The sequence below is a fragment of the Ornithorhynchus anatinus genome, chromosome 1 (genome assembly GCF_004115215.2).
Source record: "Ornithorhynchus anatinus isolate Pmale09 chromosome 1, mOrnAna1.pri.v4, whole genome shotgun sequence".
Lineage (NCBI taxonomy): Eukaryota > Metazoa > Chordata > Mammalia > Monotremata > Ornithorhynchidae > Ornithorhynchus > Ornithorhynchus anatinus.
In genome coordinates, this window is record NC_041728.1 from 97,640,965 (window position 1) to 97,658,751 (window position 17,787).

At 41.1% G+C, this 17,787-nt stretch overlaps 1 protein-coding gene across 3 annotated transcripts in view; it reads right to left on the bottom strand.

The window, feature by feature from the left end:
• Positions 1 to 1,299: 1,299 nt before the first annotated feature.
• The window catches only part of XRN2 (5'-3' exoribonuclease 2), a 78,608-nt gene continuing 62,120 nt past the window's right edge, over positions 1,300 to 17,787 (bottom strand). For 2 of the 3 annotated variants that reach the window (XM_029061832.2, XM_029061830.2), the window contains 3 exons: positions 10,496 to 10,562; positions 4,670 to 4,808; positions 1,300 to 2,472 (listed from right to left, as the gene is read on the bottom strand). In XM_029061832.2, coding sequence (XP_028917665.1) covers positions 2,410 to 2,472; positions 4,670 to 4,808; positions 10,496 to 10,562 — 269 coding nt within the window. In that variant the 3' untranslated portion in view covers positions 1,300 to 2,409. The remainder of the gene's footprint in view (positions 2,473 to 4,669; positions 4,809 to 10,495; positions 10,563 to 17,787) is intronic. The other variant, XM_029061831.2, reaches the window with a different exon arrangement.

A 17,787-nucleotide genomic window follows, 5' to 3' on the forward strand; every position in this document is an offset into this window, starting at 1 on the left:
CTTCATCCCCATTTTGCAGATGAGGTAACTGAAGCACAAAGAAGTTAAGTGACTTGCCCAAAATCACACAGCTGGCAAGTGACAGAGGTGGGATTAGAACCCACGATCTCGGACTCCCAAACCCGTGCTCTTTCCACTAAGCCACGAGAAGTTAAGTGATTTACCCAAGGTCACATAGACTGTGAGCCCATTATTGAGCAGGGATTGTCTCATCTGTTGACGAACTGTACATTCCAAGCGCCTGGTACAGTGCTCTGCACATAGCAAGCGCTCAATAAATACTGTTCAATTAACAGACAAGTGGCGGAGCTGGGATTAGAATCCAGGTCCTTCTAACTCCCAGGCTTGTGCTCTATCCAATAGGCCTAGTGCTAAAACATGGAGTTTGTGTTTTTGCAAGGTAAGGAGGTCGTGTGGCCTAGTAAAAAGAGCATGGGCCTGGGAGCCAGGACTCTAGAGTCTCTACTCCCAGCTCTGCCAGAGCTAAGTAAGATGCCTTAACCTCTCTGGGCCACAGGTTTGACTTTTCTGCTGTTGAGTCGTTTCTGACTCCTAGTGACTCCACTAACACATAAAATGGGGATAGAGATTCCTGCTCTCCCCCCTTCATAGACTAGGAGGCCCATTTGGGACAGGCACCGAATCTGATTAGATTATTCCACACCTGTCCCAGAGTTTAGCAACTGGTAAGCACTTAATACCATCCATCATTATTAGCGAAAACTCACAATGCAGTACTCTAGCTCCAAGTTCGACATCACACCAATATACACAAGTTTGTTTAAAAAATGTCCCCTTCCCTGCAGCACTCATGTACATATCCTTTTACTCAGTTGCCTCTATTTTATTTTACTGTCTCTCTCCCCACTAGATTTACTCCACTGTTCTCTATCAAGTAGTGATAGAGTGCTCTGCACAAGGTAAGCACTCAAATACTACTGATTCAATTGACTGATTAGAAACCACACTGTGCTGTATCCAGAGACTTGCACTGTTGGAAGAACATTTTCTAATTCTTTACAGCACTCTATCCAAAATGCATAATGAAAACACACATCCTGGACTACTCTCAGCCATCACTTGCAAGTAATAATGAGGCCAGTTTCAAGTAATCCCCTTCCCCCAGAGAAGAGGTGCTGGAGTTTCTTTTCTTACTCGCTGGGATTTACATTTGGATTTTAAAGCAGCCTGCAGCTACAATGCCCATTCAAGATGGCCCAGGGAAGCTCCCTCTCTCTCTCTCTCTCTCTCTCTTTTTTTTTTACCTCTCACGAGTATGGAAAAAAGGAAACTTAAAGCAACAAAGGACTACAATAATTTATTTTTTGTAAAAAAATTAAAAAACCCAACAATGACTGAATTTCAATGTTTGTATGTTATGAAACAATAAAACCCTAGGAAAATGTGCAACTCAAATGGAAAGCTCATAATCTATTTCAGAGAAATCCATAATATGCTCAGGGAGCATAAAAATCTCAACTTTCCCTTAAGGGTATGAAGCAAACATAAACTTATGAAAAAAACTGGGGCACAGGAGATTTCCCAAAATAGCTTCCGACACATTAAAAGTATGCCAAAACATTTATAGGAAAGAATACAGATACTTTAAAAAAGTATAATAAATCACTTCTCACATTTTCAAGCATTTCAGAATCAAGCCAGTATTCAATATTTCCTACACCGTGAAATATACACTAATGAGGAATGCTGTTACTACCATAACCATGAATTAGTCTGTACCTTAACTTGGTTGAGTTTATTGCATGTAATTGTGGGGCTGAATAATTTTTTTCAAAGATTTCCCATTTAAGAATCTGACGAAAAGGAGGATGGGGGAAGATGTTATAAAAATGAACAAAAACACAACACAAATATAAAATTCTTTTTTTTTTTTTTTTTTTTTTTTTTTTTTTATACTAAAGTCCAGAAATGAAAACTTCATAGGTCTGGTACATCAGTGAAGTGTTCCTAAAGGAATACTAAAGAAAAGCTTCTCAAAAATGTATTTTTCTAGGCTGGTTGCAGTGTCCACTAAGTTTTCAAACCTAATTTTGTTCACTCATCAAAAACAGCATGTATGAGAGGGGTCCTCATGATCCAGAGGATGCTGTGCTTGAAATTCACAGCAATCCTGTTCGATTCTCAACTACAGTAACAAAAATACTCCCACCTCATCAAATGTTTCTCACAAGCAAAGTAATAAATTCAGATTCATTGGATAGCGGAACACACCGTTTAAAGGCAACATAAAAACACTGAAAAGTATACCAGTAAGAAATATACAGTTAAAACAAATACGACAAGTATCAGAGTTTTAAAAACTACTGCTTTCTAGATATGCTTGAATCCACAGGGAGCAAAAAGTCGCAGGCGGATGAAAGGGTGGATCTGGGAAAGCTCTTCAAGCCCCTAATTCCAACTATATCTTCCTGAGGGAGGTGGCAGAGAGTAATTCCTTCCCGAGCCATATGCCTGAGAAATAAACAAAAGGAAAAGTTTATTTTCTGGATTAACTACCCCCCGCAAACAAATTAACTTAACTTTACAGCTCTATGAAATAGAGAAGAAACAATACGGCATTTACTTAGTGTCCTACTAAAGAAAGCTCACTATGTTCTGAAGCCTGTTTACAAAGGATCTCCTCAATACATGTGCTTTAGCTTTTACTTAAGGAGTTTGGAAAAACCTTTGGTTTACTCTTTAGGGAGGATGCTACAATAAATGTAATCATTCCAAACACCTAATTAATTTATGGTTGATTTTGAAAATGTGGTTTCCGTAACCCTTTGCACTCAAAGTCAAGATTTTCAGAGCAACCTTTGACATTAAACTAGCTGTCTGAAATGCACCCATTTGGCATCAGCTAGTAGTCTGTTACAGACACCTGCACAATCTACACAAAAAGTTCTTTAAAGAAAGAAGTCTCACTTTACTCTTCCATAGAAAAAAAAATTATTTATGGGACTGAACCAAGAAATGTGTCCTAATCGCTATTTCTTCACACATACAGATCACTTCACTGGTCCTCTTCACAGCTACTTTCTATCTACAACATATCTATTAACATTGCTTATCTGACCTAGTCAATTACTGGGGAAATAGTTTGGAGCTCTTCCTGTGATTCAAAGGTGGAAGACCAAAGGTGGCCAGGTTTTTGAACAAAACTTTTACTGAGATGGGGCATTTAGCTGGAGGGGGGGGGCAGTGTGGGGAAAAAAAATCACATTCCCCTTCTTAATACTTTGCTCTGAAATGGCTAATGAAACATTTAGCCTTCTACTAAACACACACATCTATTTTATACTCTATTCTTTCCGAACCACTGAAAGACGGTTCTGTAAACAATCATCACCGTATTTCTACTCCATGCAGGACCCTGCCCCCATAGATTAGTGGCCCTTTCAGGCCATGAGGATTTTGAAAATTTCTGTGCACCAATGCCCTGATCCCACAAGCCTGACAGTGAATCTCCTGACTTTAATGGTGGATATCTGTACACCTGCAAAAGAGGAAAAAGCAGCATGGCAGCTCTCCTGGCCCACTGGAACTGCAGAGCCAGTGAGGCTTTCCCAGAAGGCTGATTTTCCTATGCCCTGCCCTGTTACCTGATCTTCTTCAAGCTGAATTTCTAGAAAACATTTTACTGCACTGCTGTGAGAAATCCTTTTAGCTGGCATATGTTAATGGAAATCATTTTGCTAATTAAGTGGTCATTCTCATCGAAGGAGGTCTGGAGGGATAAAGGCCCTGTGGACAGCTTTAAAAAGGAAGCACAGCCCCAAACCATCAACCTTCAAACAAAACCCCAAATGAAGCTAGAAAACAGCATTAAGACATTTGCTAGCAAACTACAGCTAACACCCAGACCTGTGGCCCACCTCCAGGGAAATCACTTCAACCTCACAATCTATGACTTTCCCTGGTCTCACCCAATATATATATTTTCCTCCCTCTCTCTTGAATGTTCACTGGCAATCACAGATTCTTATTGGGGGATCAAGCAATGGACACTGGCTCACTTTGCACTGAAACAACTGGACATGGGAAAGATGCTGGACTGGACTAGTTGACAAAGTTTTGCATAGCCCAGAAATTACCCACTCTCACCGAGGTTGAGAAAACCCTTTTGAAGACAGATCAAATCACAGTAGAGGGCAGGAGAGGGAGTGAGGTGGTTCTTTCAGGGGAGAAGTAAGGAGTGGGAGGAGATCCAGCTGGAAGTGCCAGCCTGGAATTCCCTGTCTTGGCACCCGAGAGCGATGACATATTCAGCGGAGTCACTTCTGCTCCCCTTCCCCCACCTGCCACCAGGCCAGGCTGCAAGGACGTGTTGGAATACCATTTAGCACTGAAGGTCCTGCTTAAAAGGACCCCCTCTGAAGGTGATTTTTTGCGCCTTATTGTGAGGGACAACACCAAGTCACTTCCCCCTCGCAGAGTGGGGTACTTTTAAGTTTGGCAGACTCCTTCCCTAGTATTTCCAGGGTGACTTGGGCTGCGACAACAGTGAGCTTTTGTTTGACTTCAGCCTTCCTGATTCAATGAAACGACCACTCCCTAGGGATTCCCAATGCCAACAAATGGACCCAGAAAGGGTCAGCGAGACCCGCGGAGGAAGGCATTTAGGCATGTTGAGTTATCAGTGGCCGATCAGTCGGCGGGACTTTACCTGCCTCCCTCCTCGGTCATCTCTCCGAGGGGGGTATCCGCCTTGTCCCGAGAGGAGCTGGTACTGATTCTGTTGGAAGGCTGCATTCTGGGATTGCAACATACGGTTCCATGGCAGCAGAGGCTCAGCTCCACCCCCCCTTTGGGAAAAGAGGTTTGTTAGGGTGAGACACCAGGTCAGCTTTCCTTTCACGCGACAAGTCTGGAGACAGCAATGAATGCCAGCGGAAACAGGTTTGGAAACAAGAATACGGCGACAGGGGAGTCGCCACGACCAAGGCTATTTCCCCCAACAACTCTTTCGTCAGCCACTGCGATTGTGTTTTATACCCACAAACATAGAGAAAGTGAAAATAGCAGGTGTCAAAACTCAATGGAGTCATTCAGTTCTTCTGACCTTTCAAAAATGCTCGGGCCCATCTAAAAACCAGTTTGCAACAGCCTGTCATCTGGATTTAGGAGCAAACATCACTACGGTAGCAGAATCCCTGGCCCCATCTGAAGCGCAAACATGTGCCACCCGGCCGAATGAGGCTTTATTTTCTAAACGTCCAGACTCCTTCTGGGAGTCTTTTCTCTCTAGCTAATTGCAGGTTGCAAATGAATTCTTACTGTGAGTATTCTGAATCTAGGGTAGGGGCCTCGGCTGTTTTTCCCATCCATTATTCTGCTCAATATGTCAGAAGGTCTGATCGGGAAGAAACCTTTTCAAGTTCTATTGATGCAGCTTTCAATTGACCACGGTGACCTAGCAACATAAGCACTAATTGGCATGGACTGAGTGACATTTGGTGTACAGTTTATATGGGAACACAAATTCAACAACTATTATAACCTAGTTTGTCATCCCACATTACTAGCAGAAAGAAATGTTTTAATTGATTTCAAGGACCTATTCTAGCCTTGCAAAAAAGATAAAGTGAAAAGTATAATACATTAAATTGTTCCTTGATTGGAAATATTCGCAATAATGATATTGCAGTGATATAGCCTCTAGGGCCAAGCATTCTTTAAAGTATGACTTTCCCTTTGATGCTTTAGTCGTTCACAGCATTTTTCGCTCAATCAAAATCCACCTCAAACATTTAATATTAAAGTATCAAGGGAAGAAAAAGAGTATTAGGAATCTAGGTCTGCCCATATATTGTCAGTAAACAAGCTGCAGTTCTCTTTTGGGGGTTATGCAATAAGTCACCCACAAAAAAAGTCACATCCCCGCTTGTTCTTAAATTCTTCTGTAACTCAGGACCTGTAGAAGGGGATAAAGCAAGAATCTGAAACCCACTGAGTCTTACCATTAGCAGGGTGATCTCTGCAGCCAAAGAAAACTCTAATTCTGGGGACCCTAGGCATCTCTCCAAGTGCTATGGAGAAAGCTCTTCACTGGACCTTTTATCTGACATTTGCCGTAAGCACTTCACTTTCCATGTCTTGAAAACCCAAGCACAGGGTTTTATTAGGTGAAAATATTATTTTTCAACCAACCGGGTGCTCGGTTCTGAAAAGGAAAGTGTTCCCCTCACCCTTTGCTAAACCTACTTTAGCACTGGAGCTGGGCCGTTCTACTTACTAGAGAATGCTAAGGGATGATTGATGATTTCTCGTGGGAGGAAAAGAAAAGGGCATGAGTTCAACTAATGACTACTGTATAGCAAACTGCTTCATGTAGTTTAAAACCTGCAGGTGAGATTTACTTCCCAAAGCCACAAAATGCTCAGATTTAAAGCGGTTCTTGAGTTCAATTTTTTTCCAGTTGATTTTGGTCTCAAATTTAACACGTTAGAGCAAGAAAGCATCATCTTTCTGTAGTACATCTATTATGCCCCATCAGTAACAGCTTCATCTCTCTGCAGAAGCCAAAGAGTAAGATTTCTATCATATCGAGTTGGGCACTTGGTTAGCACAAGCAATCTTAGAAATCTGTTTCCTGGAAAAGTCTCCAAAACTCTTATGGCATAAAAATTATTTGGGTAGGCATGTCAGTTTAAAAGCATTTCCAGTCTAACCTCCCTAGCTTGCTGCCAATATTTTACTCAACTTGGAAACACTGTTAAATTGGATCTTGCCTTGGGATATTTCTACAGGGATGGAGTTTAAACAGCTAATTCAGATGTTCTCACATCATGAACAAGCCTTTTAAATAAAACTGATAAATAGATTTTGAAGCTTTAAGTAACTAAAAAAGATCTTGGACTTAAAATTGCCAATTATTCTGGCAGTTCACCGCCATGACCACAATCCTAAGGAAGGTTCTCCAAAATAGCCAAGTCTCCAGGATGCTGTTCTTTGACAACTGGCTGGCAATGTACAGTAATTCTCTGACCAAACAGAATTGGAAGCATGCAGCTTTCCCCTTTAATGACCTCATGTGTCGTTAACAATGAGCAAACCAATGGCCATTTAAAGGATTCGGTAATTTGTAAATTTTAAGGTGACATGACACCTCTCAATCTCTCCTGTGCCCGCCCACTTGATTTACAACTGCAGCACCAGACATAGAGGTAGATAAAAATCAATCCCTCTACTAAAGGTGAAAGAGAGGACAACAGTATTAGTAGATGGAGTTTAAAAATCAGTGGGGAGGGGCAGATGCTAAGGTAAATTACAGAAAGGAGGAAGTAACAAGAGTATATAAGATTAATGCATATATTCATATGTCCCGTGCAGAGTTGTGAGTACATAAGTGTTTAGGTGATGCAAAACAACTTAACTGATCTTACTGAAAACTGTATATAGCTAAGGGGCAGCATTCCAGTCGTCAGAGGAACATTACCACTGGGTTTCCTGAATTTCAGATTAGAATTTTACTGCAAAACTGAATATGTGCTAGTCTATTTTGGATAAGGGGGAGGAACTGTATGGTTTAAATGTAGGGTGAAAGGCCTGTAGATAAAGTTAAGGTGATGGAAGGCCAACAGAGTATACAGCTGGACCCAAGTAGGTGCCAATCTTGAAAGTAGGTGCAAAGGAGAGGTGGTAACGTCAAGACTATGCCATGCTACAATAGTTTCCTGATGGGAGAACCTGGATGTGAGTTTCCAAGCTCCTTTTTTTTCCTGGGATTTACTAAGCACTTACTATGTGCCAGGCACTGTATTAACTGCTGGGGCAGATACAAGCTAATCAGGTTGGACACAGTTCCTATTCCACATGGGGCTCAGAGTCTTAATCCCCATTTAATAGATGAAGTAATAAGCACAGAAAAGTGAAGTGACTTGCCCAGTTCTCACAACAGAGAGGTGGAGGAGCCAGGATTAGAACCCAGGTCCTTCTGACTCCCAGATCCATGCTGTAGCCACCTAGCCAGCCTGCTTCTCTTTGTGTGCAAGGTACATTTGTATCAACTTTACTGAATTATGCTTTCCCAAGGGTCTAGTACAGTCCCTGGCACATATGTTCAATGAATCCCACTCACTGATTGGTTGATGGTTCAGAATCAACTTTAACACTCAAGGATGTCCAGGGTGCTGTAGGGGTGAAGGCACCATGTGCTACAATATAACTGACTCTTTGCGGAGCAGGATAAATATGGGGGGCTTGTAGTCTGTCCATGGATATCGAGACAGAATAACCAAACCCAGCCCTACACCCACCTGTCTTCTAATCAAGATTTGGATAATAGTTTTGTGTAGCTGTGTTCCTGCTCTTTCCCAGCAGCAGTCCTCCACACTATTTTCACATTCCCAGTTGGGCCTGGTTTTGTCATTCTACAATCAAAATCCTTCGACTCGGGTTCTAATGGCTCAGTGTCCACACATCCGACCTCTCTGTCCCATTCCAGAGTATTGATACTAGGTGCCCTGTAAAGTGGACAGAGAACGGGCTTGGGAGTCAGAGGTCATGGGTTCGAATCCCAGCTCTGCCACTTGTCAGCTGTGTGACTGTGGGCAAGTCACTTAACTTCTCTGTGCCTCAGTTACCTCATCTGTAAAATGGGGATTAAGACTGTGAGCCTCACATGGGACAACCTGATTACCCTGTGTCTACCCCAGCACGTAGAACAGTGCTCTGCACATAAGTGCTTAACAAATACCAACATTATTATTATTATTATTATTATAGTATTGTGTCCCCCTCTTCCACCCACACACTGGGAGTACGAAGTGAATTAGGCTGAGGGGAAGTTCTGGGCTCATGAAAGAATACAATGGAGAAAAGGCGCAATGATCTCCTATTGGATAGCAGCTAACTGGGGATGGTAATGAAGGTGCTGAGGAAAGGTTTCCTGGAAGAAGTGAAATTCGGTGGCGCTTTATGGCAGAGAAGGAAGAGGTTTGTTACACTGAATAGGAAATGGTCATTTGAAAGGTAAGGAGGGATGGAGGACTGCCTAAAGCAAGGATGGATAATGGGTAAGAGAAGGAAATAGGTGTATTTGCCACGGTCACACAGATTAAGTAATCTGGTTTATTCGCTCAAGAATATCCCCTGAGATCTAGCAGAATGCTTTCACCCAACCATGTTTTGGTAACAATCATAATCAATTTATGAGAAGGGGAAATATCTGCCCTTCTTTTTTTCCTCTAGGCTGTGAGCTCATTGTGGGCAGGGAACTGTGCCTATCAATTCTGTACTGTTGTACTCTCTCAAGTGCTTAGTATGGTGCTCTGCACACAGTAAGCACTCAGTAGATATGATTGACTGACTTCTCCCTGAGGGCTGGGAGGCATTTGTTAAAGATTTCTAAGCTTTATGGAAGATAAATACCAATGCACAGCATTACCACCACTACATTTTAAAAATGGGATGACCAGTACAGTTGGTGCTGGTAAAGCCCGTTGCCCTCAATAAAATGTTTTCTTCCAGTTCTGAAAATACACAAAACAAAATGCCAAATTTTTAGTGTTTATTACACCACAGCAGTTTCATTACCTAAGTGTGGCCCTAATTTGCCATGATGAAACCTGAGTACGATGTAAAAATCCTGGTTACTTATTTGATACAACAAGATTCCAGATTCCAAATGTGTCAAGTAAATTGGGAATTGGACCGGAATACCACATGCTGTTAAAGAAAGGCAGAAACGATCCGCATTACAGCCGTACTTAAGTGTTTCTAAGCATATTAATATAATTATTCATAACATTCACAGATATATATTCCTTTGTAGAGTCTGTCTGACTTAAGGGCACCAGCTCCTCAATGAAGGAACCCATGTAAAACATCCCTTATTATTAAACCATGTCACATTCTTTCTATTCCATGGTACTTATTGGCCTGCAGATTCCATAATCCTCTTCTGAGTCCCTTCTGCATTTAATTCAGTTCAGTCTTAAGTAGTTAAAGAAACTGTTTTCAGTGGCAACTAATAACTACTGACCTACAGTGACACTGGCCCACAATAGGCTTGTCAGTTCTGAAAAAGTTGTACCAAAGAAGCTGATTAGGACTTCAAGAGGTTTGTAGCAAGAATCAATGGCTGGTCTGTACTAATGCTGTGGTGCCAGCACAGAAATGATAAAAGTGGAACACTATTAGTTATGCCTCATTAAGTCCCACAACCCTCCTAAAAAGAAATTTGTTTAGCCTGTCCAAAACCTAATGCAGTTTTAAGCTCTCTGTGTTGAATTTCATGGTATTTCAAAAGCTCCAATAAAATCAAGGCCAAGAACCCAGAAAGGTAGTCAAGAATCAACAGTAGCCACTAGATTTGAGTTTAACAGAAATGGTATTTTTCAAGACTCCATTTTCTCAAAACCTACGCCATTATTCCGTCTGGAAGAAAACTGAAAATGGAATGCACGCCCCTGCAATCTTCTCTTTATAGCCCAACAAATAAATAGCTACTTCTGTGGGAAAGCTCTCTACAAGTCTATACCATTATTACCTGTCGAACCGTTGTTGCTGCTGGAATAGGGGAGTAGGTCCTCGCCAGGAGTCTTGGGGTCTCATATCTGTAAAACAAAAGGGAAGAAGTCTCACATCAGGACCTTAAAACCCATCAAACTATTGCCTATGTTAATGTAAAACCTGTGAGAAAGCTTGAAAGACCACAGAAAAAGCAGGAAATATGCAATTAAGAAATTCTAAAGGGCAATGAAATCACTGCTGAAATAAAGATGGTTCGATATGCTTAATGCCATTTTTAATCCCACATTAAAAATCATTTAAATCTGAATGCCAGCACAAACATACTGAGGAAAAACCTTTGGAGTTGTGTTTAGCAAAGAGGAAAAACAAAACTTAACTTCCCAGATTTCGGTTAAGTCCGGGTTACTCCACAAGACTCTCAATGGGGAACAAAACGAGTTTGGTGAAGGGAAACTCTCAATTTTAGACTGTTGAAAGGAAGCGGGTACCTTGCTCTCACTACAGAAAAGGAGAGAAAGGGAATTTGGCAAAATCTCCTTCAACCCCAGGCAGTGCAGTGAGAAATGGTAATGAAAGGACCACCCACTTTTCCATTGTTCTCTTGTAGTCAAACTCCAACCCTGCTACAAAGATGTAACAGCAACATTGCTTTAACAAGACACACAATTAAATGACTGCTGTTCTTCTAAATAAATTGACCAGTAAACAGGATGAAAGAAACAACTAATCAATAGCCCCCTGGCCAGTTCACAGCACTTAGCAAATTGTCTATCAATCAAAAGCTTCAGTTTCAGTGACATCTTTGATGATCTTCAATGGTGTTTTAAGTGTGGCCTAATTAAAACAGCTGGTTCCAGAAGTTGCCTAATGAGTACATTGTGGTAAGACAGTAACACCCTGTTAAAACTGCCAATACACAAGGACAACATGCGCAGAGGAATTAAGTCAGGTTCACAGTTTGAACCCTAATATAAAATAGAGCACTTTCTCAAATGGTCTTTTAGATTATGCAGCTTTGGGGGGCTTTCCTCAGAGAGCCCAAGTGAGTCCTGATAGGACCTTTGAAGCTCCACTGTATTTTGGGTGGAGCCTTAAAAAAAAGTAAAATAAATCAGTAAAACTGATGGTCTCGCAGAAGAAAATCACCACTAGAACAAGGCAGGAGCCAGTCCACATTCATTCGAATGGGCAACAGTTCTGCTACTTTTGTTCTGGGCTTCCTTCCAACTTAAAACCCGGCCACGCATACTAAATTACCTGGAGAGTGGTTTCCTCTGCTTTTTCACTGGGAACAAGCTAACTGCTGAGAACTGGGATGCAAACAAAGTCAGACTTGAAGTTTCCTTAAAAAAGAGTGTTATTTTCAACTCCTTCCTTCTTGGGTGACTCAGGAAATAAAGGTTTAAGAAACACAGTAGAGGCACATAAAGAGGGTGGTTCCTGAAGGATGACTGTCAAAGTTGAGGTAGTATGGCCTAAGGGCTAGAACAGAGGCCTGGGAGTCAGAAGGACCTGAGTTCTACTCCTAGCTCTGCTATGTGTCAGTTATGTGACCTTGGGCAAGTCATTTCACTTCTCAGTGATTAAATTGCCTCAACCATAAAATGGGGATTAAGACTGAGCACCCCATGGGGAATATGGACTATGTGTCCATCCTGATTAGTTTGGTTAAAAAATGCCATAAAAAAAGTCAGTCAACATTGGAATTGGTTCAGTAGCCACTATGATTATTAGTCCAATCCTGATCAGAAATTTCAGTAAGCCTTCAACTGAAATTGGTCCTTCCATTAAAGCAAACTCATAAAAATATTAATACAGATATGAGAGTATTCACACCCAACCTTGTCAACCCAACACCTTAGATCTCAAAATGTGAAAAGAAATCAGAAAACCATCAGTTTGAGACTCCCTTGGAAGGCAAGTTATAATCACATGAATTAGGGGAGGCTTGGGAGAAACGCATTTGCCCTCCAAAATCCATAATGAATTTAATTCAGGGCAGTTTCTCAACATTGCCAGAAAATGACAAAAAGCTAACTTCAAGACAGAAGATTGAAGGGATTTTGCCACCAGATTTTTTTTTATAGACTTATCAATTTCACTCAGCCATGACTTTGTCTCCATAGCATTTCTATCTACTAAATGTATGGGGTTAGGGCTATGGCAGACCACTAGCAATAAGAGGCCAAGGGAGACCCAGAGTACTCTGAAGCTCCTTAAATCAGAAAGGAGAAGAATTACTTCTGCAGTTCAGAAGTAATTTCAATATGGGGCTGGGGTGGAGGGAAGATTAAAAGGAAAGGGGAATGGAGTAAGAACATTTTAATTGAAAAAGTATTTTCTTGGTTTATTAATAATTTGCTCATGTGGGCAGGGAATATGTCTGTTATATTGTACTCTCCCAAGTGCTTTGTGCAAGGCAAGCTCTCAATAAATACAACTGAATGAAAGAATTCAAGGTATTAAGCAATTAAGCAAATACCAAAGACAAAATGAGGTATCACTGTAATTCAAAGTTCCACTATATACAGTAATCTTATAACTAAGATCTCTAGTGTGCAATTAACCATTTTTCCTTCTTGTGAATGGGGAAATACTTGCAACTTACTTAAAATCACAGCAGAAGCAGTGTGGCCTAGTGAAAAGAGCACAGGCTTGGGAGTCAGAAGACCAGAATCCTTATTTCAGCTCAGCCACTTGTCTGCTGTGTTACTGGCATGTCACTTAACTTCTCGGAACCTCAGTTATCTTAACTGTAAAATGGGAATTAAATCTTCCTCTGTTTGATTAGAATGTGAGCCCCATGGAGGACAGGGACTGTGTCCAACCTATTTTGTATCTACACCGGTATTTAGAAGAGTGCTTGATTACATATGCCCTTCAAAAATACAATTAAAAAACAAACAAAAAAACCCAAATACAGTTTACTAGCAAAACACCTGCTAAAACACACCCAGAACCCATTTAGGTAGTATAATGAAGATCGTAATGCATATACCTAATTTATTCATTTTTCCAACTCCCAAAACCACTGCTGTTCTTATATAGAATGAAATTTCCCACCTACTGTCTGCCTTTCTCTTCCTCTACATTAGAACAATTTATTTTTCAAATCTAAACATTTCCATAATTACCTGGGAATTTTAACATTTTCAGATACATCGTTGAGAGAACCAAAGATAATTTTATGACTATTTCTAATCAAACCTTTTTTATGGTATTTGTTAGGCTCTTATTATATGTCAAACTCTGTTTTGGCGCTGGTCTCGGTACAAGTTAATCAGATCGGACACCATTCCTGTTCCATATTGGGATTTCAAACCATATATGAAGCTCAGGAAGGGTTCACAAGCAGAAGTGTCTCCTGCCATATGAATAATGAGTTTGCAAAAGATCAATAGGAGGTGGGGGGAAAAAATCAGAGGGAGTGAATGGCACTTCAAAGAGATATAGAAAGGAGAGGAAATATGGCAGTTAATATTTTTCTTTGTTTTTTAAAACCTTGAGGCATTACTGAGAGACATAAGGCCACATACACTGACTTCACCAATAGGTTCTCAAGTGACAATTTATCTAATCAGTGTGGCAATCAAAGAAAAGACTTCATGTTTACTGATTGCACTAATCAAAAATCACTTTTCAAATGCAGCTAATTGACAAGTTTACTGAATGAAATGAAAGGAAGTCATAAATCAGATGCTCCGGATTGCAGGAACCAAATGTGCCATTCACAGACTACTACCAGACTGTACTTGACTCCCCCAATTTATCAGCACACAGACAATTATTCATCAACAGAAAATTGGTACATCAAAGTCAAATCAAACAATTCCAGTAGGAAACACCCACATCTGATACTTGAAAGAGAGGTGGCAGTCTGATTGTCCGCAGTGCCCTTCTTGAGTACAATTTCACATTTCCACATACCAAAAAAAACCCCACAGTTACAGGAAAATCAGGATATTTCAATTTTACTAAACTGACCTATGGCACTGGTGACAAAAATTCAAGCAATTCAAATTACATGAATTAATGGACAGTTGGGATGTCATCTCCGGCTAACATACTCATTACTACTTAGCTGCAAGTAAGCATGCTGTGCTTTTAATCCTAAACACACAGTTTTTTTACCTGCAGCTTTTTGAATCTGCTTTCAAAGATTGCCTAAGGAAAACTATACTGGGGTCAAGAGGAAAACACCATGCAAAAGGTTTAGATTTGAAAGGTAACTAAGTAATCTTTCCCAGAACAACACCACACAGCCTCACGAAAAACAAAAAGAAACACCAGAAAAGGGGACTCAGGATCCAAATAACGACACAAGAGAAACACCATACCGTGCTAGCTTTCACAAGCTTAATCTAAGACTTAAAGCTGAAAGAAAACACTACCAGCTAATTTAAAGTAGTTCATTAAAAAGCAAGCAAAAGAGTCTGACTGGGACAGGCAAAGTTATTTCACATACAGAGTTCTGGCTAGATGTAGAGGGATGAAACTTAGAGACACATATTTACAATTACCATGGAATTTGGTAATTTTAATGCTTTTCCTCTCCCCCTCTAGACTGTGAGCTCTGTGTGGGCAGGGAATTGTGTAAACTCCCAAGGACTTGGTAGAGTGTTCTGCACACAGTAAACACTCAATAAATACCAATGATTGCCAGATACCATGCTTGGGAATCATATAAAATTATGTTACACATATTTGAAGACTATGAGACCCAAGCAGTAGCAGCCAGCTAGGAGCCAGAGGAAGGTTATGGGTGAGGACGGTTACAGGAGGAACATGTGTGCTATTATCTTGAGTGGCACCATGTTGCCTCCGCAAAATGGAGAACATTAGGAAGGCTACATCTGTGGTGGTCACTGTGGCTTGTGACCATGGAAATTCTGAGCTGTGAGAAGCCTGAAACTCTGCTCTCCTAGCCAGACTGCCCTACAACCTTTTATTTTAATATTGCATTTATCGCTGTCCACTGTCTTTCCTGCTGATTTTTCTGTTCTTATTGTTTTACGTTTTTCCTTAGGTATCCGACACCAGTCCCCTCTCCTAATTTATTCCAAGACTGTGAGCTTTTTGAGGGCCAGGGATCCTGTCTAATTTTCCCCCAGTGCTTTGCATACAGCAATTAGTAAACATTTTTAATACTAGTATTTCCTTCCCCACTGTGAGCCTGTTATTGGGCAGGGCTTGTTTCTGTTGCCGAATTGTACATTCCAAGCACTTAGTACAGTGCTCTGCACATAGTAAGTGCTCAGTAAGTACTATTGAATGAATGAATGCAGGCGCCACTGCCCCTACCCAGTTCATTCCCTTATAAATGAGCCACCAAAATGAACCATACCCTAGGTAAAAAACAAAAACAAAAAACAAAGTAAAGAGCCACAGTGTGGCTATTTCTGGACTGGATATCTTGAAATTCCCTTCCAGAACTAGGCTTTCATGTCTGATTTTCTATCCAATGGAGGCTGTAATGCCACCCAAAAGCATTTCTGCAATGCCAACTCTGCAGGAGCCAAAAGTTAATAATTCAAGCATTAAGAATGTTGGGAAACAACACGTCTTTACACCTACTCCAGCGGGTCTTTTGATTCTGCCTTCCAAATTAAAAGGAAGAATCCTATTAGATAAGTAATATGGCCTAGTGGAAAGAGCACAGGCCTGGGTTCTAATTTCGGCTCTGCCACTTAGCTTCCATGTGACCTTGAGCAAATCACTTAATTCCTCTGTTCCTCAGTTCCTTCATCTGCAAAACGGGGCTTGAATACCTGTCCTCCCTCCTAGTTATTCCGGGAGCCCCATGTGGGACCCAATTATCTTGCATCTATCCCAGCACTTAGTACAGTGCTTAGCAATATAGTAAGTGCAGTGGTATTTGTTAAACACTTATGTGCCAGGCACTGTACTACACATTAGGGGGAATATAAGCAAATTACGTTGGACACAGTCCCTCTCCCACTTGGGGCTCATAGTCTCAATCCCCATTTGACAGATGGGGTAACTGAAGTGCAGAAATGAAGTGACTTGCCTAAGGCCACAGAGCAGACTAGTGGTAGAGTCAGAATTAGAACCCATGACCTTCTGACTCCCAGGCCTAAGCTCTATCCACTACACCACGCTGTTTGGCTTAAGAAATGCCATTATTTTATTAAACAATGTGCTCTTTTCCCCAGCAGTTGCTTATATACCCTCCGTCTTTAACTTCCACAACAGCATAAACCCACTGCAGGCTCCTCCTCCCCCCACACAATCAAATGGCCACCAAGTTCTATGCTGTATCCCTTGCTTCTTCCTTTTGTCCCTCTCACTAGGCCCTTCTACAAATACTATCCTTCAGCATGATCCTTTCTGAATGCAACAATATTTGATGGAAATACTGGTGAAAATAAGCCAAGGAGAAAGCACCTGAGGAACCTTTCTAGAAAAGCCCATTTGGAAAATGAACAGCTCTCTTTTTGACTATGGATTTCTGCCTATGAGGCCTGAAAGGCAAAAAATGCCAGTTCCTGGATTATTTGGTCAGGACTTCTCACAATCTTCTCAAGCAATTCTAATGACAGTCAAGTGAAGGAAATGTTCAGAAATGTTTCATGGTGGGGACCAGAAAATCAAAGTTCTGGTAAAACTGACAAATTTTCTACAATCCCAATAGCTGCTCTTAGTAATTCTAATTTTCCATATTCAAGGGCTGTGTATCTGCCCTCCCTGCCATATGTTGGGTGCTGGAGGCCTCCCTGCTCTTACCCCCTCCAAAAAAAAAAAAAAAGTCACAAGGAAAACGCTTTTGTCTATTGTTGCAAACAACACAACTCACATAACATTCTTTATGGTTTCTTACATAGCATCACCCCAAACAACATGGGGAAAGAGCAAGAAAAGGGAATCTTGTCAAAGCGAGCAAACAAGGCCCTTTCAACTACTCCACTCTTTGATAATATTAATAGAACCAGGACTGTAGTGCGTTTTAAAGAGATACTTAATTTCAGTTGAGACCTAAATTGGCAATCAAGACAATTATCCAAGCAGGAATCTTTAATTGCAGATCAATCGCTGAAAAAGATGAGCAGACCACAGGTTTCCCTGAATGGAGTTGTCTGCTGAAAACTCACGCTTTCCCCTCTACCCAGAAAGACTGTGAAGGCCTACCAATTCTGTTATATTGTACTCTCCCAAGCACGCAGTACAGAGCTCTGCACAAGATAAGCACTCAAAGAGGAAAGTGGATGGAAGGCGTTAAAAGGAGACGCAGGCAACTGACACCCTGAGAGCCCACTAACGAGTCACACACCACCGCAACCGCTGGTAAAG